This window comes from Pseudopipra pipra, chromosome 1 (genome assembly GCF_036250125.1).
Source record: "Pseudopipra pipra isolate bDixPip1 chromosome 1, bDixPip1.hap1, whole genome shotgun sequence".
In the NCBI taxonomy this organism is placed as follows: Eukaryota; Metazoa; Chordata; class Aves; order Passeriformes; family Pipridae; genus Pseudopipra; species Pseudopipra pipra.
The window spans coordinates 125,773,701-125,800,956 of NC_087549.1; the positions used below are offsets into that span (position 1 = coordinate 125,773,701).

At 38.3% G+C, this 27,256-nt stretch overlaps 1 protein-coding gene across 1 annotated transcript in view; it reads right to left on the minus strand.

Moving 5' to 3' along the window:
* Positions 1-27,256, minus strand: part of BZW2 (basic leucine zipper and W2 domains 2) — a 53,764-nt gene that overhangs the window by 9,688 nt on the left and 16,820 nt on the right. The window contains exons 2-9 of the mRNA XM_064675894.1: positions 25,644-25,708; positions 19,159-19,335; positions 17,958-18,061; positions 15,085-15,150; positions 8,404-8,539; positions 5,378-5,487; positions 3,542-3,712; positions 2,925-3,071 (exon numbers count right to left, since the gene is read on the minus strand). Of these exons, the coding sequence (XP_064531964.1) occupies positions 2,925-3,071; positions 3,542-3,712; positions 5,378-5,487; positions 8,404-8,539; positions 15,085-15,150; positions 17,958-18,061; positions 19,159-19,335; positions 25,644-25,701 (969 nt within the window). The 5' untranslated portion in view covers positions 25,702-25,708. The remainder of the gene's footprint in view (positions 1-2,924; positions 3,072-3,541; positions 3,713-5,377; positions 5,488-8,403; positions 8,540-15,084; positions 15,151-17,957; positions 18,062-19,158; positions 19,336-25,643; positions 25,709-27,256) is intronic.

Here is a 27,256-nt window from a genome sequence, read left to right on the forward strand (position 1 = left end):
AAATTTTAACAGTTGGTCAAAAAAGTATTTTTTAATAATTATCCGCTATTAATTTAAAGACAGAGAGAGAGCAAGAAATTACACAGCAACAGTAACGAGCAGCTCAGCAGGCAGACAGTGTTAGTACTTATGGAAGAAACTCCCTTACCTATGAGAAATGGTGAGATCTAGCTAACACCAGAGGCTAAGTTTTTCCACTTCTGGCAGGTATAGCCACATATTAATAAACAATGTCACTGCTTTGGTAAAAGCACTGAAAAACTTGTGCAGGTTTTGGGTAGCTTTTTTTCCCATTTTAGCCCTTGCAGCATCCAGCTGTTGCAGGGAGGCAGGGCAATATACATTGCAGTTGGTTTATTTAATAGCCTCAGCAGAACTCACCCCCATCCATACATTCGTGAAGAGCTGCTGTCTATAAACATAAAGTAATTTCTAATAAAAATCTTATGCTGTCAGTTTAGAAGTAAAATATCTCCATTTTGTCACATCTGGCTTGACTCCCTTTGCATTCCTCTCTCACCTCTCAACCAGTACAGACTTACAGTTACAAGTTTCACAATGTCTAAATGATTAAGAATCCATAAAAGTACTTCCTCTCGTTGCTGGCTGAGCTGAGTGGCATTATTTTCCATTTGTGCTAGGTTAGGGAGCATCGGGTCAGCACCTGCAGTGTCATGAAGCTCATCACAGCCTTGCCTCCAGTGAGAATTGTCTGGAGGATTCTCCCCATCCATAGAGAACATCTCTTCTCTGCATTGGAGGTGGCCTAGGCACTATGCCCCAGTGTCATAGTGAGGTTATTGGGACAATTAGGAGCTTATTTGATAAGATTCAGGGTTCAACAGCTTGCCCTGTCTCCTCCTGAGTTCATCTCCTGCCAGTCCTGCCATATGGATGGGACACATGACGTTTACTGCACTGCCTGAGTGTGCTGGTTCATGGCTGTCCACCTCCTCCATTAAGTAGCTGCCCATCCAGCAAGGCTTTTTAAGGTCTGTAAACTAGGTCAACATTCTGTTCCTTGACACATCTTTTCAGGGGCGCCTCATATACAGCTTACCAAAGGAAATCTAATAAATTAAAGAGACTGGTACCCAGATGTCAAAGCTTTTGGAATGTGCTTTGTGAAGTTATCTGTCAGTTAGAGCCATACAAGAATAAATTCCACCATCTGACATGTCGCACATCAAGTACATATTTATACACATCCTGACTCACGCCACCAGATCAAAGCAACCCCCTGATTGTTTTCTACCATGTCGATGCACAGGAGGACCCAGAACTAACGTCTGTATCATACTAACACTGTTAATCCAATTTCTGGAGTTGGCTCACACACTGGGTCAGCTGAGAGCCCAAAGAGAAGAATCCAAGATCTGCCTCCACCTATCCTGAGGAAGGATGTGAAACAAATGCTCTTAATTTTGAACACTGAACTGCAAAAGAAGCAGCTATCAAAGTTTAAATTTTTATTTCTAATGCTTCCATTAAAATCTTACCTGTAAGTGCAAATAGTAAATACCCCATACAAATTCATCCTCTGTTTTTAGAAAGTGGATGTAGCTAGAAAGTTGCCTATCTTAGGCAAGATGCCTTACCTAATTCAGTGAGAGTACGTATAAAGCTGATGGCTTGGGTCAGTGAGATGCACAGGACTAAACGTCCAGTCAACAATATTTGCACAAAGCCAGCTATGTTTCTTTTTTCCCAATGTTCAAATATTCCAGAAAGTGTTTCTTAATTTGCCCTGCAGCACTAGACAATAAATCTCAATGGATACTTTGTTACAACTCAAAGAGATATAATCAATTTTTACATCAAAAGAACAAGAAAAACAACGTCTCCTCCTTCTGGAAACTATCTCATCTCTACTGCTATTTGGGTCACTTGAGAAAACTTCAAGGCTTTCAATCTTACCATCAAAGACTACACAATATCCCAAGTGACTACATTTCTAGGATAACTGATTGGGAAACCAAATTCAGATGAAAGGACAGCAGTAGTAGGAGCTAAACCAATGTGGGAACTCCCAAGTATGGAGAGACATCCAATATGAAAAAGAAAGATCTATTTTACCATAAACAATAAAGACCAGATTGCTTTTGTCCTAGGGCAAATCTTTACAGCCCTGGCTATGAGAGAGTATTCTCTTGGTCATGGTTTACCATCTTAAAAGGAGTAATTCTGCTGAAAAGCCTCTCTGCCTCTGTTCTCAGCTCAAGTGTCTTGCACTGCACAATTCCTTCAGACTTAGATGAGGAATACCAATGATGGGAATGACTCTGCATTGGTTTTTGGTTTGGGGGTTTTTTTCTACTTCAAGTTCTTGAGAGTTTTTGTATCAACACATAGTTGGTGATTCCCTCATCCACAAGGGCAGTACCTGGATCAGAGAGTAACAACACTAAACAGCATACACAGTCCCAAGCCAGCTTCTGGCTCATTAGTTGACAAGTTGCTGAGTATCCAAATGGCAACAACCATTGCACAGATTCTGGCCTCAGCATTCCTACCTGGATCTAACCAGCTCTGTGCAAAGCCAGCACAGATGCCACCTCACCATGCTCTCAAAATGTCTTTGCTTCTGGCAAAGACATTCCAAAGGCAGCTCCTGCAGGCTTAATAGTCAGATCTGAGTAGGCTGAATCCCAGCACTTGCTTAGCATTGTCCCAGTGCACAACAGAGAGGTGCTCAGGCTGTGATCACCTCAGTTCCCCCGGCCCTCTGCACTGAATGCCTAAGGGCACTCAGTGATCTGAACTAGCTCAGGTTTGCATTCATTTGACTGAAGTCAGACTACACACAATGCTTGGTGTGCTCAGCATCATACTTCAAAACTCTACATCTCCTGGATTTAAACAGGTAAAAACTTGACAGCCATAGGATGTATCGTTAATTCACAACTTCCTTCCCACGCACGCACCTTCAGATGTTTGAGGGCCTGCTCTGCAACCAGCTCCTCTTTCTTGTTCCATTCCACAGCGTTCATGACACAGGTCCAGAGGAGACCGATCACTGCTGGCTCTGGCAGCTCATTTCTTTTCATTTCCTCTTTTACATAAAGCACTACCTGGAGCAGGGAATAAGCGACATTTCCAATGAACTAGAAATTGCTGACTTTCCAAATACTTGCAGTCATTTACAAGTGACACCATGGTGTAGAAGTAATAAGAAAGAAATCAGAACAAGAATAATAAAAAGGAAGAATTTAGCATGACATTACTGTAACATGACTAAAAGTTTTGTCCCTCCCGTCCAATCTAACAGTTAATGCAGCTAAAGGAAATACTTTCTCAAGCATAAGGGAATGGAAAAAAAAAACCAACCCACTCCATAATCTGCTGCACTTGTAAATCCAGAGGATATTTTGTTGCTTTAGCCTTAAGCACAGAATGAACAGATGAATAAATTAAAATAATTTAAAGAAAAACAGAGGAAATCTATGAGGAAAACAGAGGAAATGTGTTCCTCTCTACCTAGTGTTGATTTAAGTCTTTGGCTATGATTATATAAACAGAAGTTATAAAAAAACACTTTTACCTCTTTAATTGGGCATTCCTGAGAGAGACGTTCTTGTAGTTCTTTTTGAAGTTCTTTACGAGTCCCCAGTGACTGCTGAACTCTAAGGAAATCTGAGAGTTCTTTTAGACCTGCTTCAGTAAAATACTTGGCAAAATGGTCCACATTCTGCCGGTTGGCTGGAAAGAGTTCCTAAAAAGACAGGAATGCTCTCTGTTAAACAAATAACCAACTATGACTCTCGACAGAATGGAAGAAACATTTTTTCACAATGAGCAGTGGGAACAACCTGGTACTGCACTTAAAAAAAAGTGAATGCTTGTATCCACACTGGAAAAGTCAACACTTCATTCATATTGCTATGTTTCATTATAGTGGAGGGAATGCACAGCATGTTTACCATGCCCTCCCAGTGTGTCCACACATTTATCTCAAAAGAAAAATATGCTCAGCAATATTCAATAAGTGGCTCAAGTACCCTGGCCTACCACTAATGCATCGTTTAACAAAAATCGCAAAATCCACTATGTACTGTTAACATTAACTCCTGTACGTATTTCTCATTCAAAGACACTGTCAATTTATGAAAGTCCAGCTACTTAGAAAAGTTAAAATTATTCTTAAAAATTGCTATAGCAAATGCCCCATATAGGCAAGGATTCAACAGCATTTATTTACCACCCAGTTCTTGGTGTCTTAACAATGATCTGTGGGATGGATGGCACATTTCTTTTAACAAAGAAGCTAGAGACTCTCCATCTGTTTACTTACTGACTCATGAGATTAAGACTACAGTTTTATGAAGGCATCTGTGCTAGGTAACATCATCTGATACTTTATAGTTGTTTAATATAGCAGCATAATAAGAGTCAACAGCTGAAAGTTTTAGTCAGTCAAGTTTGAAATACAAATAAGATGCAGTTTGCTTTTCATCGCTCTCTAATAAACAGCGTAATTAGCCCAGTTCCCAGCTTAATGGCAAATTATTTATAACTTGGACTCTTAAAATCAAATACATCAGACATGAAGGGGTCTGGAATGCTGCTTCACTTTTGAAAGATACTTGCTTAATTATAAATTATTGAAGCAGAAACAGGAAATACTGCTGAGTCTCCAGGCAGTGCTACACAGGATGTGTATTTGATTGGATTATCGCAGCAGCAATCTTTTAAAGGTTTAAAAAAACCCTTCTGATCTTCAGAAAGACACTGTGAGAGAAAGGCACATGACATTGCTACATATTCATATATTCTATCAATACCTTGCTGCAAACCCAGAAAGCAGGTTTTGAGTTCAAAGGCTGAAAGCCTTCCTGCACTGCACCTACTAGGTCTGCTGCAAACACTGTAGGACCATTTATGCTACCCAGATGGCTAGTGCTGCAGAAAATTAGCTTACTGTGCATTCACCATACTATTTAAACACTGTTGCTTCAGAAACTTACATTCTAATCATAATCCTTTATACTTTATTTATTACTTACAAAAGGAAAATATATTAAAAAACCCCAACTTCTCATGCCCTGATGGTTGAGATGTGTGGTTGCTGGTGATGTGTGTTTTCTTAGCAGTAGTTAGGAAAAAACCCATTTAATCCCCAAGCCCCATATATACAGTCTCTCAGAAGGCACTTGACTACAGGAAAAATAGACAGAATGTAAAAACATGTGATATTTAATATTCCTAAACCTGTATCAATGCTACAGTCATAACAATATTGCTGTGATTCAAAATATTTTAAAAACTCTAACAGAGTCTGAGGGGGAGTTAACATGCTTACAGCAAACTACCATCTGCATTTTATTTCCTTCTTTTTCCCTGGGAGAGATAAAGCTTATTGAAAATATATTGTACTTACTAGCAATCTCTTATCAAGGTTGGCTTTTCTTAAAGCAGAGGTAACAGAATTGGCATCTTTCTCTGCCATCCATGCTTTAAAAAGCTTTACAGCAAAAGAGGCTGCAATCCCTGTTTGAGAAAAGCATGTTTCAGCGATTTTCAACATGAATTAGAGTTGACTATAAGAATTATAAGGTTATAAAAAAGTTACAAGACTATGGAACGAAAATGCATTTATGACTACAGGACCAAACACATACAGCTGAAATGCTTGTTTTTTTTCTTTAATGCAATACTAATTTTCTGAACTATGCGAGACTGAAAATCTTTTCATTCTGTATCATCCATCTCCATTCAACTGTTCAAAGATTTTCTTTGCAATTATTTTTCCTACATTCTCAATTCACAGACTGAGTTGAATGCAAAAGGAAAATTAGGCATTAAATCAGTTAGGAAATGATGGCACAAAACAATAAAGGATAGTCAGGAATAAGAACTGAAAGAACAGATTTTCAAACGGTTTTTTAGCAAGCCCTGGAATAGGGTTAAAAAATTTTGGAACTTCAAGGTGACTGATTGTACTGTGTCCTCCTAGGAGGCATTTAGTAGCTGGTAGGACCAGCCACAAATACTATTTTAAGTGGAAAAATTCCTTCCTCAGGGCACAAGTTAGTATTTTGTGCATTACATCACATCTCCACTAGCAGGGGAGCTAATACACCATCAGGCCCATATCTCCTATTTCATAGAGCTGCACCACCACAGCTCTGCTCCAGCTTCTTCTCTGCGAGCAGCAAGTGCAGGGAGCTGAAGGAAGCTGAAAGGTCTCAGAGATGGAGGCCCAGCTCATCCTTGAGGAAGGTCTCCTGCAGGTCAGTTATGCTCCTCTGTACTACACTCATACCAGCCAAGACTCACAAACCTGGTCAACCAATAGGTGACTTAGGAACAGCTTCCACCTGCAAACACACTTCAGAATATCCAATATGTGCTTATGTGCCCAATATCAAAATTGAATGGAATGGTCTCTGTCACCAAGCACTGTCCTAATACATGTCCTAAACACTTTTTCAAGTTTCGGCTTAAAACAAAGTAAGTTTTATGCCAGTATCAGTATTTGAGGTTGTTCTAGGGCTTCACTACCCGCATATGTTCAAACTTGCTTCTAATTTACTGCCCAAATTTATCACTGGCCAGTTCCTATACTCTATGAATGTATTGCCAACTGTCTTTGCTTTTAAACAGTTCTTCTCTTTTTAATTTTTTTTTCCCTATTTGCAGAAAGTAACTTCAGCCATTTATTTTATTGACTAACGCCATTAGCTGCTCCTTGCATTTGCACTGTTTTTCCAGCATGGGTGACAAGAAGGGTACACTTAACCCTGATGAGGTTCCACCATGGCCTAGACCTTTCTCTGTCTCTGCTACAAATATGTCAGCAACCCACAAAGGACATCCTTGTTTTCCATCTATATATGACAGTAAAAGTAACGACAACACTGAAATGGGTAATCTGAAAATAAATTAGGTATTTGCGCTCCAACTTGTTAGCTCTCCTGTCTGAACAGTCTACCCTTGTCTCACTTCCAGCCAATTCTTTGCCAGTGTTACAATTATCAAGCTGATCAACAACTCTCTCAGCTCACCTCATTGTTTCCTTGTGTATTTTAACCTTAATTGCCTGCGGTATTGTTTTTTTGTAAATCAAAGAAAGCTTCAAGTTTGTTAATACATGATCTACGTGTTTTGCCTTGCTCTTCTTCTAATTTTTCAATTATCTTTGCATCTTTAATTATTCTTCCATACAATATCTATTCCAGGGCACTGACTGAACAATCTTTTCTCAAATGCTGTCACAGGCACATTCTTAGTACATATAAACCAAGAACTAAAAGTTTATGTAAGCTCCTAATAAAAGCTGAGGGCTCCTAGAAACTTAAGTTCATAATGCAAATAAGAATTGTATTCCTAAAATATTAAATTTAAAACATAAAAATTTACATGATTTTTAAAAATTTGAATTTTCACATGGCTATTGTCTTCCCATAACTAGGAAGACTTTAATGTAAAAACATTGCAGACAATCACCCTAAAACATAGATTAGTGCTTTTGTTTGATTTTTTCCTAGTTTAATTCTGATTCCAAAAGCTGTGAATGATGACAGAGCAAAGCTGCAGCTGTGGCTTTTCTTTCTGCAGCATTTAGAAAACAAATATAATGGTTAGCATGCTGCAAATGAGAACATGAAGTTAGAATAATTTATTTTTGAATGAAAGTTAGAATACATTTTAGATAATACATAACTCTTTAACAAAACCAAAAAAAGGGCCACAAAAACTGTTCCACACTGAAAGTACATTTGCAATTATGTCAGGTAGTCAGTAACTGTCAGAGAAAGAAATTGTTGAGCAAGCAGTTGGAAAATCAGGATTCCAACGTAGATGGCTACAAATATATAACGAAAATCCTTAAAAAAAGTCATCTCGAAAAGGCATTATACCCTAAGACTGAAGAACATTTACTCAGCATATGGTAAATACAAGTCCATGGAAAGTTTATCAATCACTGATCACTACTAGTATGAAGGCAAAACGAGGGACTGATTTTTTTTCTTCTGCAATATCCGGTTGGCCTGCACATGCTCCCTCTCCCACTTCCCACTCACATGCAGAAGATACTGGCAACGCTTGAAAAAACGCTATCAGACATATCTCTGGGATAGATGTTATATTTCACGCCTTTATAGTATCACAATAATACATACATTCTATAATTTGGCATGCACAACTATGACTTCCATAAAAACATAAATCCTTCGGGGTTTGTTTTTGCTATTTGTTGCTTTTTTCTATGTTTGACTGTCCTCTTACTAGATTCCACAAAGTAAGTTGGCCGTTGCTGTCTGTATATGCTTCTGCTTTGAAATACTGATTTCTGTTGTAGTCACAAGTTTCTAACTTCCATTTTATTGCAACATATATATTATGTTGCAACAAAATACATTTATAAAAAAGCTAAGTAATAAAAAATGTACAGAAAATTACCTTCTTTGACTATATTGTCAGTGAAGAGGCTTGTTAAAATTGTAGCAGGAAGAGTCCCATTGGCTAACAGGATGCCAGAAAGCATTGCCAGTTTTGTCTGCTCTGTCTCAGTAAAGGCTTTAAGAAATAGCAGGAGCTGTGGGTCAGAGAAGGAAAAAAAAAATATATATATTTGAGGCACAGGTAATGATAACAGGTAGAAATGAATATTAACAATCTAATTTTTTTATTTCTCAAAAGTCCCACTACAAATAATAGCAATCACATCAAAATCTATCCTGAAGCATGGCAGTGCCACTTCACCGATCCCCTGTAATTTTACTTTCTGTAAGGACACAAGCCAACACCTGAAGTGAGCCTACAAGAAAGATGAAGAGAGATTACTGACTATTTACAAGAGCATGTAGTGACAGGACAAGGGGGAATGGCTTCAAACTGAGAATGGGAGTTGGATTAGATATTAGGAAGAAATTCTTTACTGTGAGAGTGGTGAGACACCGGAACAGGTTGCCCAGAGAAGTTGCAGATGTCTCATCCCTGGAAGTATTCAAGGCCAGGTTGGATCCGGCTCTGAGCAACCTGGTCTAGTGGACGATGTCCCTGCCTATGGCAGGGGGGTTGGAACTGCATGATCTTTAAGGTCCCTTCCAAACCAAACCATTCTATGATTCTACATGGAATATGGCCTTAGTCAGGTAGAAAAGACCCGTCTTCTCCAAATATACATATATATGTGTAAAGATAAAAGTGCTTGCTACAGGCTTGAGATGCACAGAAATCACAGCCAGGAGCCTGCCTATTCACATCCTCAGAGTTCCAGCCAAGCCACACAGAGTTGCAGCTCATTTTCTAGCTTTCAAAAACTATCACTCATGGGAAGAATAAAAGGATGAGAAAGTTTCCTGTTTTTCTTTTGGGGAAGGGAACACAGCACAATTACAACAGATTTTTTAGTGGCTAAAATAAGAAATATATTTCAAGTTCAGACATTCTCAATAAAGCTGACAAAGGACAGATAGGTACACAAGCTGCTTTAAGACCTTCTTACCATTCCCACCACTAATTACAAGAGAAACAAGCAGGTTGGGAAAAAAATTGCAAATCTCATTGTCTGAAGTGCTAGAAGATCTAGACTACATATATACCTCTTAAAAGTCTAAAAATGGCAATTAAGCCCTTATTTTTAAAATCCTAATTTCATATGTTAAGATGAATGACTTGAGAGCATACTGATGAAGTACATTACACCTTTTCCTTTACATCAGAAAAAAAGTCGTGCAAAATGAGATTTTGTCAATGGCATTATTGTTAAGCAATCACAATACAGATGATGGGTAAAAGGAGATGAGACAACAAAGGACAGCTTCATTCAATGCAAAAGGCTGCTGACTCCATCAGATGCTGGCTTACAAATTTACCACCACCACAGAAAAAGAAAGGAAAAAAAGAAGAGAAAAAAGAAATACTGCAGATACGATTTTCTGGAGTTAAAAAGGAATTAATTTTCTTCTTCATGAGGAAGAAGAAATGATACCCCTTCAAAAGGCTGTCATGACCTTCTGCTGTCATGACACCCTTTTTCCTTTTCCAAATGAGCAACAGATGCAATCAAAGCAAAACAGCTTGTTTTGATGGAAAATTCCCACCAGGTTTCCACATTACGCATATTTCTTAATTACCAGATTCCACCCATACAAAAGGACAGAATACCACACATGTACTTGTGCTTGTTTGTTCCCATTGTCAGGAGAGATATTCTCCACGATATCTAAGCAGCTTATTAACTATAAGCTTTCTGAATGCAGTGATGTTTTAAAAATCCAGATAACTAATGAAGTTATTAAAACTCATGCAGTGTTTTATGAATAGTTCTGCTCTGTATCAGAGAACAGAACTGAAAAAGACCTCATTCATACAGCAGTACTTACGTAATAACATCAGCTTTAAATTACAGCTTACACAGGCTTGAATGATTCAGCCACAGACAAATCATTTGGGATTTTTTTTTTAGTGGGCTTCAGCCAACTCACTGCAACACGCACTTTTAGTTTAAAAGAAATATTATGAAACTATAAAATCTCAAGGTGTTAAGTTTATTTCAACAAACTGTGACTCAACCCAAAAAATATACAAAAATTTCAGATACAGAAGAATGGAATTATTATTTCTAAATATATGAATGAGAAATAAGTGGTGCGCTGTATTTCCAAATGCAGTAACTAACTGATGTATATAAATGGTGCAGGTAAAGGAACTCCAGGTCCACATTTAAAGGGAAGATTGAAAATATTTTTACAGAATTTCAATATAAACCTAGTGTAAAATGGTGGATTTAAAACTTTCTTTGTACAAGCTTTGTCAACAACACTGTACTAAACTGAGATCCCCACAAGAAAAAAAAATCAGAATTAGACCTTTTGCTCTTTGCTGTAAGTACCGAGATTGTTAATAAACAGCTTCAGATTTCTGTGTAGCCTACTTAACTCTTTTTTCTTTTGCTTCTATATAAGCAAATAGATAAGGATTTTGATTAGAAACTGGCCACACTGACTACTTTACCATGACAGACTGGGTTTTGACATACTTCTGAGCCATAACCTTCATTAGGTTTTGCCAGTAATGTGTAGATCATGCACAGTTATACCCATTCATGCCAGATTTGAGTCAGGAAAGCAATGATGTCAGGAAATCCATCTGCAAAACCAGAGTTACACAGTCCAAGGTGGAGATGGATTTTATGAGAAGGACATCCAAAAATTTATCAAGTCTATTTTTGAGAAATCTGTATTTGTTCAAATGTTTTAGAAGGTCTGAAATCACATATCTATGCAGTTTGCAGCCTTATCTTCTTCCCTTTCCTCTGAAATGTGCTCCTTGCAAGTCTCTTAGCATGAATGTGGTTTCTGGTGTACCCCACTGCAGTACATTTTAAGCAGCACCCTCATCTTCTACACATCTCTTACTACCTAAAGTATTGTTAGTGCTACTAGCATAATTTTTGTTTTACTACTGTTTCTTAGAAGCGGCTCAAACTTTGACTTGTAATTTTCTGCTACTTAAGGCAATTATTCTATATTTTCAAGCAATTGTGAAGCATAGTCTAATTTAGGGGGAGACTGGGTAATGGAAAGAAACAAAACCTTAAAAACATCAAAAGGAACAAAAATCTCAGTCCAAAGTTGTTATTTCAGATTTTTATTGCTGATTATTTAAGAGCTCTTCCTTTACCATCACGATTACAACCTCAGCAGGGAGGTCACAAAATGTCCAAGTCACTTCAGAATAGTACCCAACCACCCACAGAACATTCCCCAAGCTGATGCTTCCCTGCTGTTAGCCAAGCATGGACATTACTGCTTTCACTGGAGATACAGACTGATTGCAGGCATAAAAAGCGCAATTCTGGCTCACAATTTTGTATTTCTATTATAGCTATAAGAACTCCTACCTGGGTAAGTGGGAGTTCAGAATACCTAATAAGTACAAGGCTGGACCTAAAGTGCTGTTCCATGCTATTTTTGTCTTTTAAGCTCAAATTTTGGGCATAAAAGATATGTACAAGTTAAGACACACATGCAACATTAAAAAGCACACAGGAAAAACTTCCGCCCTCCTCCTGTGATCTATCTTAATAGTGAAAATTAAGGAACTCTACCAACACAGGGAGCATGGTGTCTTTTTATATCTTCATTATCTGAACTGGTCTGTTGCTGACAGTTGGTCACATCTGTAGACAACACTGAATTGTCAGCAGTAGAGAAAGCAGGTAACATAACAACAGATTTCTGTAGACTGATTCTTGCCTTTCATTTAGCTGACTTAAAGCATCTCTGTTTACTCCCCATTTGATCTCAGAAGGTTATTCTCCTCCTATTTCCTAATTCTTAGCCTGATTTATGGTTCTTTCATCAGGAAAATAGGAACACGAATAAAGGACATCACAACATCTCTCAGTACTTCCAACATCCTCACATGACTCAGTAATATTTACCACTGTTAAGATCAAAAATAAACTCACCTGTACTTCATCCCAATTTTGATAATAAAAAAACCTATATAGAACCTATATACTTAAACATGCAAAGACACTATACATACAGCTAATATTGCATTCTTCAACCACTGACCTAAACAGAAGTACATATGTAAAGAAAGATGAACACAAATTTGGAACTGAGAATTTTACTGAAATTATTGCAAAATGTTGTCATAGGTCTGCCAGTACACTGGGCAGTGCTCATATGAACTTAAGCTGCCTCTATCAAAAAACAGCAATGCATTTAAATGTATTTGTCTTCTGTTGAAATCACTGGCACAAAATAATTTAGATGTAAGACTTTAGAGATATGGTTTGCTTATGGCATTAGAAAAAAGAATAATTGGCAATTTTGGGAATTAAGAAATAAAACATCTGGAAGCTAGAAGCAGACAAAAAGGGGAAAGATGCTTGAAAATAATGTCCTAATGGCAAAGTTATGACTTAGAAGACAAATACTTGTGCAAATACTGCCATTTAAGATAACCTCTCTTGAAAGAGAAGTCCCACTGACACCATCTGCTTCTTTAGAGTGAAACTGCTGGTATTGCCTTGGTTTTTTAGCATGCCTTTTTCTGCAAGAAGAGCTACTTTTCCCCCAAGTGCTCTATCTGCCTAATGAGTATGCCAGAAAAATCACTTTCATTGCTGGGACAGTGACCCATGAAAAAAACATCAAGGAGTCACTCTCTTGCATTTCTAACCACCACTAACTGCAGTAGTCTTTGAACTACTTGATCTTGCAGAAACACCTTCTAAAAATACGAATGTACCTATCTTCTGGCCCTCTATGGGCAGTTACTCCTGCACAAATTACAGCACACAGGGATTAAAGGATTAACTAGTTAAAAACCCAGCAGACTCATAAATGAGAATACAGTCACTTGGTGGGTTCCCACAAGCAGGGGGAGAGAGAAGGTAAGCAAAAGGCACCTAAAAATAGTCTCAAGGGTTTTAAGGGCAATAGCAGTGCAGGTGCAATACACAGGCCCAAACACCTTTACAATCACCTTCTTAGGTTCTAGTTCTCTAATAAACTGCATTAACTAAGGAAGAGAGTGCACCCGGCAACCCCCAGGAGCCACACCAAGATTTGCACCAGTGCCATGGACGGTGATGGAAGGGCTGATGGAAAAATTTCCCCTCAGCCAGGGACCACTATGCAAACCTCATCCTGTGATTTGTCATACAAGATGTAATCGGACACTGAAAACTACAAAAAAGGCAGGTACATAAAAGGCAGTCTGCAAGGTGAACAAGCCCACTCTGATCCTGTGCTGCCATGGCTAGAATGTTTCTAATGGCTTTAAATGAGTGGCATGGCTCCAGTCATACTGCTTTCTTTTAAGCTGGCATATGGCTAAACTTCACATCAGAGGCACTTGTTCCTCAACAGAAGAGTTAAATTATTACGCATTAACCACAGTCTCATCTTGTCACTAAGTGTACAAAGTGAATTTTTAAATTTAGAGGTTTCAAAACCAAAAGCAAGTTACAGAAGAGAGAGGAGGCGGCTTGAATTGACATGGCATTTGCTTAATATGCTGAACACGCTCTGAAACTTGAATGCTGTGAGTCAGCGCTTCTCATGTCAGTGATTATAGTAATTAACAGCAGGAACATTAGATTTGTGTGGGGATAGAGGTAAATTTAGGTCTTTAGAATGATGTACTGAGCAATCAGCATCAGTTGATAGGCATGCTGGCCATAAGTGTAAAAATAATTTCCTATATGAGAAAGAATGCATAAATCAGAGCCAAATTCATTCAGCCACAAGAGGTGGTGGTGAGGCATCATGCTCCAGGCATGCCCTTATTTGACCCTTGCAGAAATCTTTCTAATGTCTAAATAGTATGAAACCCATACCTTTACATTTAACAAACATGGTATTTTAGTCCCAGGACAGGTTTTGCCATTATCAGCATGCTAGTTAAGTTACAGTACAGTACAGCGTTTATTACTCCTTCAGGCCATTAGAAAAAGATATTTACATCTGTTACTAGGAACTCCAAATAGACAAAAGAAATCTGTATTTTGTTTTTCAAAAACTTCTACCCTGGTTTCTCCTGTCTCTTTAGAATTCAGTATCACAAAACAAACCAATATCCACAAATATCCACTACAGTCTAACAGGCAAATCCTGAGCACACTGCCAGTGGTGAGGACTTTCTCTTGCACATATCTCTGGTCTCAAATACAAAAAACTGGTGGTTAGGATGCATTCCACAAAGCAGAAGTGGTTTAAAACTCATACATCAAGTGACAGTCTGCACAGCAGATTTGCATCTATTCTTTGTTAAAAAACAAAGAGAGCTTTTAGCTTTTTCTATTAGCAGGACAGTAACACCACCTCTCTTTAACAACTATACCCCAAAGTTGTGCACAAAAAAAATGGAATAGGAAGGTGATTTTGGTCAGAGCAACTAAAAGAATCATTAATTCAGAAATACTGTACATCATGTGCTGCCTGCAGTATTCCCACAGAGCTAAATTTGCAGAGTAAAGCTGCCCTCCTGTAGATTCCATCCTCTTTTCCAGTAGAGCTAAATAAAACACCTAACAGTGCCACATCAGTACATGAACAATTATATAAGAAATAGGGTAAAAAATATTAACATTCCAGGAAAGACTGCCATCATCATTACCTTTTTGATTTCATCTTCAAATGCTTTCTCCAGATATTTGTATCTCCTGATAAGTTTATTGAAGACCTAAAGAGAAACACAGATTGACTTAAAAAGTGTAACAATTGCAGCCATCTTTCTTTACAAAAAAAGCCAAAGGAAACAAGACTGCCACTACTGAATCCATAAAGCCCATCTTTGACTAATCCGTGACTTTTTTTCTTTTTACTATCTCCACAGCAGGAAAGGAAATGTAGAAAGCACTGCTGGCTTCTCACATTCTTATATTCCACTGCACAGTTTTCTTTAGACACATTTCCAGGAAATAAGCAGCTTGCAGAATGGTATTTCTGCAGTTATCTATTGCATTGTTTGCCTCATGGAGACCATGAAACATTCTTCTCTATCAGTTTGTCCACAAATGGAAAAATACAAGTTTTGAGATTCTTGCTTCACAGAGCGATACTTGAGTCAGGGAATTTACTGCAGTTTGAAAGTCTTCTTTTCACATTTCTCAGAATTTTATTCCTATTCTACTTTTCATCCTATCCATAGATCAAAAGCAAGGGAGAGGAGGAGAAGGTTAACTCTGCACCCTTCCCCTGGTAGTGCAGCTCTGGGGAAGTTGTCAGCTGAGGCTGATGGAGTGAGGCAGTCAGGATGCTGAGCATCTTCAGCAGATGCAACATCTTTGCAAATCAACTAGCATAAATGTTTACAACAAAACACACTCTTGCCAAGGAAAGAGGAAGAACATTCAACAAAGCTTTTACAACAATTATGTTATTGGAAACACTTGTTCTACAGTTTTCACTATTTGTTTCCCATCGTGTGACCACAGATTATGAAACCAGCAGCAGCACAGGTGCAAACTGCATTCAAGGTGAAGAAGGAAGAGATAAGAAATTAAATAAACAAATAATTGCTCACACTACTGTGCAAAGGTACAAAACATATGACTCACTGTCACAAGTAATAGGGTTTATGCAGAGAACAAATGACATTATTGCCACATAATGTCATGGATGGGAGGGAATCAAGCTTAGAATGTTTCAGTTCACTTTTCAGAACATAAAATACATTCTAACATCCTAAATGGAAGTATTCTGGCTCAGAACAAGTGAAAAATCAAGGTGTGGCTATGCTGAGAAGCAGAGACACAAAAAATTCTAATAAAATAAGGTGTAAGATGAAAATGTAAGCTACTTCCTTGTTCATATTTCCAAACAAAAGTTTGTATATTTTCTTAAGTCCCTGTAAATGACAGAAGCGTGCCTGATATGCGTATAATCTGTTAAAATATGAGCATTAGTCTTTTTACTTGATGACTTTTCACTCTTCTAATGGTTTCCATGACTAAATCCACAAAAAAACCACACTACTGGTTTATTTGGGAGTCAGAGATGTGTTTTTAAAGGAGCTTTCTGCTATTAAACAAACATTTGTTACTGATGCACATTTTGATCCCAGCACCCTTAAATCAACCAAGTACCTTTCCAGCAGCTTGACGCTCTAGACACCTTAGCAGGGACAGTGGTGTTTATGCTTCTACTTGCTGTCTTTAGCATTCCAATAATAACTAGTTATTTTATTAGAAGATATTTTATTAGAAGATAAATATATTACTTAATTAATGAAAGATTTCTGACATCTGGGAGTTGCAATGGTATTGCATTTTTATGCCACCCTTCTTATATCCAGAATTGAACGGTGAATTTGAATTTTCCATAAAATTCTTATTGTACTTTCTCATATAATCATTATCTTCCATTAAGGAGTTAGCTTCTTGTCTTTTAGGCTTCATTGCTTTTTTGTGTTAATTTCACATAAGCCTATTTGTGCAAGCCTCATTCCTGCAAGACGAAACCATATATCACATATGTAGGAGAAATGAAAGCTCTTGGAATATATGCCCAATTCCTAACTAAATACACAACTAAAGGTTGGAGGCATGAGCTTTTTACTTTTTGTCATTTTTATACTTCACAGAATTGTTTAGGTTGGAAAATACGTTTAAGATTATCAAGCCCAACTGCTAACCCAGCACTGCCAAGTCCCACTAACCCATGTCCCTAGGCACCATGTCTACCCATCTTTTAAATACCTCCATGGATGGTGACTCCACCACTGCCCTGGGCAACCTATTCCAATGCTTCACAACCCTTTCAGTGAAGAAATTTTTCCTAATATCCAATTTTAACCTCTCCTGGCACAACATGAGGCCATTTCCTCTTGTCCTGCCCCTTATTACTTGGCAGAAGAGACGAGGCCCCTTCTTGCTACAGCCTCCTGTCAGGTAGTTGTAGACAGCGATAAAGGTCACCTCTGAGCCTCATTTTCTTCAGGCTAAACAGCCCCAGCTCCTTCACCCACTCCTCATAAGACCTGTGCTCCAAACCCTTCAACAGCTCCATCTGCCCTTCTCTGGACATGCTCTGGCACCTCAATGTCTTTCTTGCAGTGAGGGGCCCAAAACTGCACACAGGATTTGAGGTGTGGCCTCACCAGTGCCAAGTATAGGGGAATTATCAGGCTGTATTTCTGATACAGTTCATTTGTTTCTAAAAATACGTTCATATAAATCTTTCAGTCTGCATACAGAAAAGGTCAACAAAAATAATAAGGGTGGTGCCCAGAAATAGACCCAAACAACAGCAGACTGAGATAAGCAAAACTGCTTTCTGTAAAAGAAAGCATTGCCAATTGTGATAGGATTATCTTAGATATCCTATTTTTTTACCTAAAATGTATAGGTTAGGATAGATTACTGATTAACTGGATTTTTCAACTGGCCTATAACTAGCCTACTGCAGCCTAGACAGTCTGCAGATGTTCCACTGTAATCCCTTTCGATACATAAATGGAAAACAGTAATCAACTACGCCTTAACTGACCTGAGCATAATTTCGGATGGCATCATGATCTTCATCTGCAAAAAATACACAGTGGTTGGTCATCTTGGTCTTATCATTGTCATCTATGCGTGTGCCTCCAGGAGCTAGAAGAAAGGGAAAAAAGGCAAGGAACAATTTCTTACTTTAGAGGATGCTCTATATGCAACATTTAATAAGTCTGGTCAGTCTTACGTTAGCATCACTAAGGCAAAAGGCCAGAATAAGAGCTGGAAGGGGAAAAGGAGGAATAGAGAGAGACCAAGGTTTGCTAAGCTATGGTGGCATCTGGCAGAAGGTAAACCTGGCCAATATGCTGCACCTCAGATCACACAGACCTCACAGGACTGAGTGATTCAGTTCTCTCACATCTCAGTGGGTTTTGAGAACACTGAGAGTGATCAAATAAGCATGGGTTGGAGGACGACCCTTGTGCGTATTTCAACTACTGCTTTAAACACCAATGAAAATCCTTTCCAAAGAGAAAAGTATTAGCACTCTTAGTAATTTGAGGACTTGGAACATCCTACTAATTCCTTTAATGCTTAGCAGGCTCATGTAAACATTCAAAACACTAGCTTATTTTGTTGAGAGTTTTTTACCTAGGTATTTCCACTAGCTTTTGTTTCTTGCATTACCTCAAATCTTACAAAAACATCTTTTCTTCTTACATACCAAAGACCAGGAAGCAGGAATCAAACCAATATGACCAGTAAAAGGAGCTAACTTATTCAAAATACAGAGGAAGGTGAAAGGCAGGTTTTTGCCAAAGCTGCCACTGATACCTGGGAGAAATGTCCCATGAAAATCCATAAAGCACTCCTCATTATCCTTCACTTCTCCTCTCAGCTAGCCTTTGTTGCAACAGCTACAAAGGAAGATTTGCAACAGCTGGAGTGCTGTATTAGCCTTTTTATGGTAATAAGTCCCTCTGTTTCCCCTAGTTAGTGTATCTCTCATTTTCATTGTTGCAATTATATGCTGGTTTAGCTCAGATACTGCTTCTCAGAGCAGTATCCATCAAGTGCCGAGGTGTTACTGCATGACAAACAACAAACAGTGCTATGATATGAGATGCAAGCAGTGTCTAGATAAGTGAAATTGTAATACAGGTTATAATTTCCACTGTAGAGGAAGACAGAATCTTGAAAAAAGCAAGCAAGGCTGATCATCAAAATTCTCTGTCAGATATTCTGCAGGTTACCTAACATGCTGCCAGCTACCAAAATATCAAAGAGTGTGTCAGCATAGCGGCGATAATCAAGCCGTGAGCCTGCTGCATCCAGAAACTTGGCTATAGCCTCCAGGTCATTCCCAGCTTCATTGAGGCCTTGGACAATTGTATCCCTGAAGACTGTGGGTTCAAATTTCTCCTTTTCATCTGAAACAGAGATAGGAGAGAAAGAAAAGAAGAGAACCGGTTTTTAAACTGTCTGTTAAAATTCTGTATCAGCCAGCAACTGAAATGATCACAGCACCTAAATATATTCTTCTTATTCCGGTCAACACAACAAAAGTTTCTTTGTTTGGCTTGTACTGCCTCTGGAAATTCTTCAGTGTTTACCCTTGCTTAGCTCTCTTCCTCATCTCCCAACACCAAAACACACACAAACATATCACAATAAATAAATAAAGGAAAGGAAAAGCAACTACTGAAATTGTTTTCAAACTTTCTTACTTCTCTTCTTGAAGGTATTATCACGTGTGTATCACTGTGCATTGCTAAATCTGAGAGCAGACTGAAGGGAATGTCAGCTATGCGTACATAATGTCACTGTAGGAACACTTCATTTTTCATTTCTTGTTATTTTTCTTTAAATAACTATGGTCGTACAGCTAAAATGTTTTCAAAAAGACAAGTCTTCAGGAAAAGAGACCAAGGTATTAATAAAACTAGTTTTTGCATAAACATTTAGGACCAGGCAACACAGTGTAACCAAGAATTTATCTTTCATATTCACAGATCTAAGCAGCACTAGGAACACAGAAACACAGCACTCACATTGCATTTTCTACAGCTGTCCCTTGTTGCACTCTATTAAGGTACAGACAATGTCAATGTCATTACTCACAACAGACATAACTGCAACTTCCAGATAAATCTATGTAGGCTTACCCACACCTCCTGTTCCCTTTTCTGCAGGCTGTTAATAACTTACCACTTGAAGCTTCTTAAGAAAACAGGCCCTGGCTTTATATAAGGGCACGTATGAAATGCCTGTTACTGTCAAAATAACTGAACTTCAAAAACAGAACTGCAAACTGGTCTGTGCACTCAAAACCCAGGTTTGTTATCACCTGCTGACACAAATATTGATACAAGTTCTTGAAAAACCTGCAAATACTATATCCAGAGAATCAATCCAGAGATTTTTACTTACTAAGATAAATGAGGATTGGTTAAGAGACCTTGCTTTCTAATAGCCTTTCTTCCCCAATCTCTTCCCTCCTGCCACAGTAGTCTTACAGCAATAACTATTTTCCACATAATTCCTACTTTAAATAATTTTTTTATTTCTAATACACAAAAGACTTTCTCTCTCCTTGTTTCCCTGCTCGTACTTGGGGTGTGCTCATTCTACCGTCTTCAGTACGTCACTTGCACATTCTCCACCACTTTCAATGCATCTCCTTCCTCCATAACAATCATACCTGGAAGGCACAAAGCAGTCCCTTCCACTCAAGTGTCTCAGGCCACTGGGAAGCTCAGGTGACTAGTCAACCTGTCCTTCCAAGGAGCCTGGCAGCACACAGCCAACTGCAGTTCAAAGGCTGCCTGTCAAGCATGAAGCACTGGAAAACTGTAGTATCCCTTTATTTTCCAGAAATCCCCTGCTTCTAGTGACTTACTAAGTCTACTTCCCATCTCCCTGTGGACTGCTTCCCCATCCTCTAAAATCTGACATCCTCAGATCAAAGCTGAGGATTACTCAACTCCATGGACACCCATATATATGCTCATGAAACCAGCTTATCCTGAAGTGATGCACACAACCACAGTACCAGCCTAGATTCTCCCCTACCACGCTCTCATAATCCAATACACTACTTCATATGCCCCTTCTCTGGAGTGCAAATGACTTCTTCCCAGGCTTCTACTTCACACCAGATCTTGGAGACATTCTGGCTCTCAGCTGTGTTACCTTGACTTCAGCTAAAATCTGGAGTCTGCCATTAGAGCAACCACCTCTCATATCTGCAGGACATGCTCGTGGTAGACAATCCGGAGAGGGTTGAGGGGGGAAATGGAGGAATGTGCCTTTGCTCTGGGGAAATGCCTACAGAGAAGCATACTACTGGAATCCCATATGAATAATCAGATCTACTACAAAATACTCAACTGCAGCTCTCTTCCAACTTGAAGTACAAAAAACAACCCAAAACAAAGAACAAAGCAACCAACTGACCCACAAGCAAATCAGTCTTTTACTGAAGTGTAAGTACTCCAGTATGTGTACTTCAGGCAGTTTTATTTGCTCAGAAGAAACACAGTTCCACCCTTAAACAAGTATTTGAGTATAATTATTCTCTTCTGCATTATCAAATAAGTATGTATTACTTGCGAGGTAAAAAAAAAAAAGCTCAATGATACATCAACCAACAAGAATACAGTTCAGTCTTAAGAGAGGAGTTAAAAAAATAATCCTGTTTTACCTTTTCAAATGTATTTTGTCTAAAAATTTAAGATGTTCATATTTAAACTGAAAAGTGTTATATGCTTGGTATCATAGGTACACAATGCTCAGTACAAACACCATGATTAATATTTCTTAACTCTTTTAAATATTCTTCTCCTGCCCCAGAAGTCCTCCTCTCATCTGTAGTACCCTACTATTTTCTTGTCTATCACAATCTAAAAATTTTACACAGGAGGAGAACTCATTGCATGAAAAATTATTTATAATTTTACTGAAACATTTTCCTACCAAGCTAATGTACTGAAGAGGAATATGCTGATGTAGTACAAGAGGGTGAATAAGAAGCCATCATCAAGAAGGGGTGACAGTATGTTGAGCTGTCAGAAGCACAATTACTAAACAAGCACAGCTCCAATCACAGGCTAGCAGAGGCAGGTGTAGCTTGCAGATGTGATGCACACAATATCCAATGACGCAGTGCTATACACAGCTTTTAATTTTCACCATGTTCCCAGATCCTTATATCCTTTCTTCTGCTTCTAAGAAAATCACAAAGTACATTTATACCCCTCTCCTTAAGAATGAATTTTAACTACTCAACAGAACGCCCACAACTGTATTTCTGTGGGAAAAAACAGATGCCTTGTTTGGACCCTCTTCTTACTTCATATTAATGTAAAGGTGTTAATACTGACTTCTTACTAGATAATTTTCTTTCTGAAAGTGTTACGCATCATTTTGCTTAGCTTATTTTCCGCCATTTTTTTAGCATATATCGATCCTATGTTATCTACACCATAGGAATAAACTTAGGTATCAGGTATTGCCTGTCAGCTTACTTCAAACAACGTGCACTGTTTCTTCCTGTTAATGCTCTGTGATGCTTTTTGTCTTTCACGTATTTGTCAATTGTCCGGATACATAAATTCCTTTCTACCTACTGGCATTTTTGCTACTCCTATTTCTTGCTCTTCCATTTCAGAACACACAAAGACATTACTCTGCACGCATGCATGCAGTCAATGCAGTCTGCATCCCATGTATCTGCTCCATAAACACAAGTACTGCCCAGATGCCACTACTGCTGATCGTCACCAAAACAGCATTATTCAACAAGTACAGAAAGTATACTGAAAACTAACAAAACTACTTTCTTTGCCTAAATTGCTAAAACCCTGATATGGAACTGCAAGATGCCTCCCTCCCTTGCGAGGTTCTTCCTTTAACAACATCATTCTTCCTTCAAATCTTTTTTAAGCAATTTTCATGTCTGCCACTACATATGCTGGAGGCAAGGCTTATTCCTTTTATTTGGTCAACTAATAGAACTGAAAAGAGTGGGATTTACAAGCTCCTCCTTCATAGTCCTCTCTCAAAAACGTTTTAGACACTTTTAAAGAAAAAAACGTATTCTTTCTCTTTTGCTCTCTAAAAGCTCAGAAGTTCACAATCAGAGGCTAGTTGCAGCTAGCTAACCAGTGATAAGAGTTCATACAGGCAATTAATTTTATTAGCTGCCTGACTGCAGTGTCACACCTCACTGTCTCCCCATAGGGCAGTGCTCCAGGGAGCTGCAGAAAGGAAAAAGGAGCATCATGGGACACGAGTCAATTGGTAAAAACACGCAGTCGTCTCTCAACCAGCACACTGCCTGCAGCATTTGTGCACTTCAGACCCTGCTACCTGCCTGCCTGTTACACACAACAGAACAGCCTCTGACAACTGAAATATGGTCAAACCACAGCTACTGCACTCTGTCCTACCTGGGCGACATTTTGGGATCTCCAGATATACTGAAAGTCATCAAAAAAGGCCTAATCTATCTTCTAGTCTAAGTCCAAGACATAACAGTCTGTGACACTGCTGTGATATAAAAAGTATATGCAAACAGAGGGGAATAAACATACTTGGAAACCATTTCTCTTCTTCAAGCCCTCTGCTTCTAGAAAGAAACAAGTATCTACAATTTTCTAAGCAGGATACTCAAATATTAAGGCAACCAGGATCCCACTGTGTTTGAAGAAGAGATTTTATGCTTTGAGCACAAAAAGAAATGTTTGCATATTAAAATTTCTATATTAAAGCTATTTAATATCCACAATTCTGTTTAAGTAACCTCTCTGAAAAAAACTAACCAAAAACGCACCCCCCAATCTTTCAGACCCCACACCATGTCTCTTACTTCTTCCATGTAGTCAACAAGTGCCACTCCCAATCACTGTAATAGCAATCCAAGAGATAGGCACTGAAATACAAATCAGATCTCTTTATTTATTCTAATTACTGCTTGTATTAAACAGGAGTCAAAGACCAAATTATGCCACAGTGCAAAACATGGGCTGAAAGTCTTCATGAGAAAGAGGACATTTTCTGAGACAATTTTATCAAATAACATGTACCACAACTGACTGACCTAGACTGAAAAATACATAGCATCAATCCAGAAGTGTTCATGTCTCATTGCTTTCACTGGTGAATCTGACAGATGTATTTTTTAGGGATTGTTAATTCCACTCCTCCAGCTATGTCTGTGTGGTTGCTAGTTAACACAGTGTACAGCTCCTATGGAATAACACTCTGCACCATGTTGATGGAAAGTTAATCCCACTAATTACTGGAACATCGTGACATTTAATTACAAACAATACTGGTTTCTTTTTTAATGAGTTATACTTACAAACGTTGTATATGCACCATAAAAAATACACTTTCCATTTAAGACACTTCATCAGTCAAACAAACTGAAGAAGTGCTGGGTGCAAGGAAGTAAAGATGACAAAGCTGGCACTACTTTTATCATGACTGACATCAAATTATTTTGCAATTCTCTTCTAAGCTTCGTGATCATCCTAGATCTCACGGTACTCAGTCATTCGGCTCTTCACACTCATGAAAGAATTTGCAGTTTTCTAAGAAAGGTTACCAGCTCTTTTTGTTTCTCTCAACCACACTAAGAAAAATGCTCTTATTTACATTTTCTGTCACAAGAGATTAAGACCAGGTGTTAGCTTTTGATTAGAAACAGGGAAGTCAAGATGGAAAAAGTCTGTTTCATGACAGACAGGATCTTCACCTGTGTCTGCTGTAATAATCTGCTGTTACACCAGTAAAAAATCTGAGCTTTCTTTTAATAAACTAGACATTTTTTTGGTGGGGGGAAAATAAATTATTACACATATTTTTGCTTTCTGCCTCAAACTGTTGGGCATTAATCTCAGCCACCTAAAACATGACAAATGAACTCTGAGTATAGTATCACCAAACATGTTAGGACGACACCCACTGTACAGAATACCCGGATAACCAGTATAATTAGCACCATACAGCTTTTTTTTAAAAATTGATGCTTATTGTACATAAGGAAAGAGTGTTGGTCACGTTTATAGAAAATCAATATCACAGTGGGTAAAATGGGATTTACACAATGGTAATTGCTTTATTTTAAGAATAAAAAAAGACTACACTAACACAGCAGAAAGAAGTATTTCTGAAAAAGCAGCTTTCTCACCTCTGTTGTTACAGAAAGTAGGGCCAATGAGATGATCTGACCATCTCATGGAGAAGGAAGGTGAGAGAATTCCTTTCTAGATATGAAAGGTTCATTCATAGACATAGAATTGATTTGAGTCAAAGAAATAAAAACTAAAAATCAAACCCCAAAAAGTCAGATAATTTTCTTTATACAATCTTTAAATAAAAGCTCATATTTTGCTTTCTTACTTGAAAAAAAATTTTAAGAAAAATGCAAAACAAACTTCTAATAAATTTTCATCCTTATCTGTAGATATATTGTAAACTCAGAATTCCATTTTTAACTGAGGCTTCCACAAGACTTCATAGCTAAGAAACACAAATTTTAAATAAAGTCCTAAGATATACAGTGAAAATAATAAAATTCATAGAGCTTAGTTAAACATAACATCTGCAATCTTGACATGACTGAAAAGAAGGGGAGAAAAACTTTAACGTTATTGGACTTTAAACTATTCCACCTGCCCTGTTTGCAGTCATTTTAACAAACAGGAAAATAAAGAAATGTAATGCAACCTACCCCTCTTCCTAGTTTTGAACCGCTGGCCTGTTAGCACCGGCTTCTGATTCTTATTCATAAAATTTCTGGAGAAAGAAAAAAAGGAAAAATATTTTTATTCTGGCATTTACAGACAACAGTTTAATCTAAAGGCAAAATAAACACTCGCTGTAGTAAAATCCCAACATGTGAAAGGGCAAGAGAGTTCCTGATGCATATTCAAAAAGTAATTCACATTATCTTAAAGATGAAGAGCACTACAATCCAAGAATGACTTTGACAAGATGTGCTTCTGCCAAAACCTGGCTCTTGGCACCTCTGTAAAAAACCCTGAAGGTTCAAACCTGGACAGGAAGGTGATGGAGCCGCTGCCCTTACTCCTGCGGCAGGGGTACAGCACCACTGCCCACCCAGCTCATGGGGATGCTGTGGGCACAGAAGCCACTGGGGCAAAAGTCTGAGAACCATCCTGGTGGGGCTCGTCATGGCACAGGTCTCACCCTCAGGAATGTTCAGCAGGCAGATCGATCCCAAGGCTACATATTGTCCTGCTAAAGATGTGACTTTGTGGTCTAACCATAATTACAATGTTTTAATCATCAAATCTCAATCAAATTCTTAATAACATTTAGTCCTTAAAAGCAGGTGGGTTTTGTAGAAATAATAAAAGATAAACAAATCCCTTGCTCTATCAACTTTGTGCATAAATATACAGTTAAGGACCTACATGGCACATCATGTAACAGTAAAAAATATTGGGCTTGTACAACTTCAGACCTTAATGGTGAGTCTCGACAGACAATGTCAAAAAATCTGGGAAGTGCTGATATATTAATGCCATTTTATCTAAAGAAAACAAAACTATTTTCCAGCTTTGGATATAGTCAGTTTAATCACACAGGCACAGCTTCCACAAAGAGGAGCTAAACTGACAGCTGAATGCAAACAGCAGCGAATAAAAGGAAGCTTTGCTGCATGCAGAAATCATCACAAGTCATCCTCCTGTCCTGCCAACAGCAAGTGCTAGCCCTGAGACTCAGAGACCACCTATTTCACACTCTGCAGGTCATTAGGACACTGTTACGTGTGATTTGCTCATCCAGAATTAAGCCTTCCCATGCAAGACTTTGAGCGTGTTCTTCTAATAACTTCAGTTCTTAAAAAATCTGTATTATTTTTATTTCTTCATTGTAGACTCTGCAGGTCTAGTTTAAAAGTACACACATTTCCAATATTTCTTCCTACTATGAATGAAAAGAAATTCAAGCTCCATGGCTAGAAAGACTCCATCAATCACATGTTACTATCCTAGTAATGCTCTTTCTACCCCTGAAAGTTCATTTAACTCTGTTAACAATGCTACAACGTCTTACTATTTGCCAGACTTCCCTTTGTAGTTGCAGCCTCCCTAGGTGCCCACTTCTGCAGCATTTCAAATTGTTAACCTGGCAAACTACTGCTTTCTAGTGTAGGCTTATCACTTATCCACAGTCAAAAACTGCCCACGTGCACCGGAAATAGCCAGTAAAGTTCAGAGTCAAGACTGGGTTTGCTTCCTCCAAGTCATAAAAACACAAAGATATAACAAGCAGTTAAACTGAGAAGTTCACATTTATCGCTGAGGCTTAAAGTTG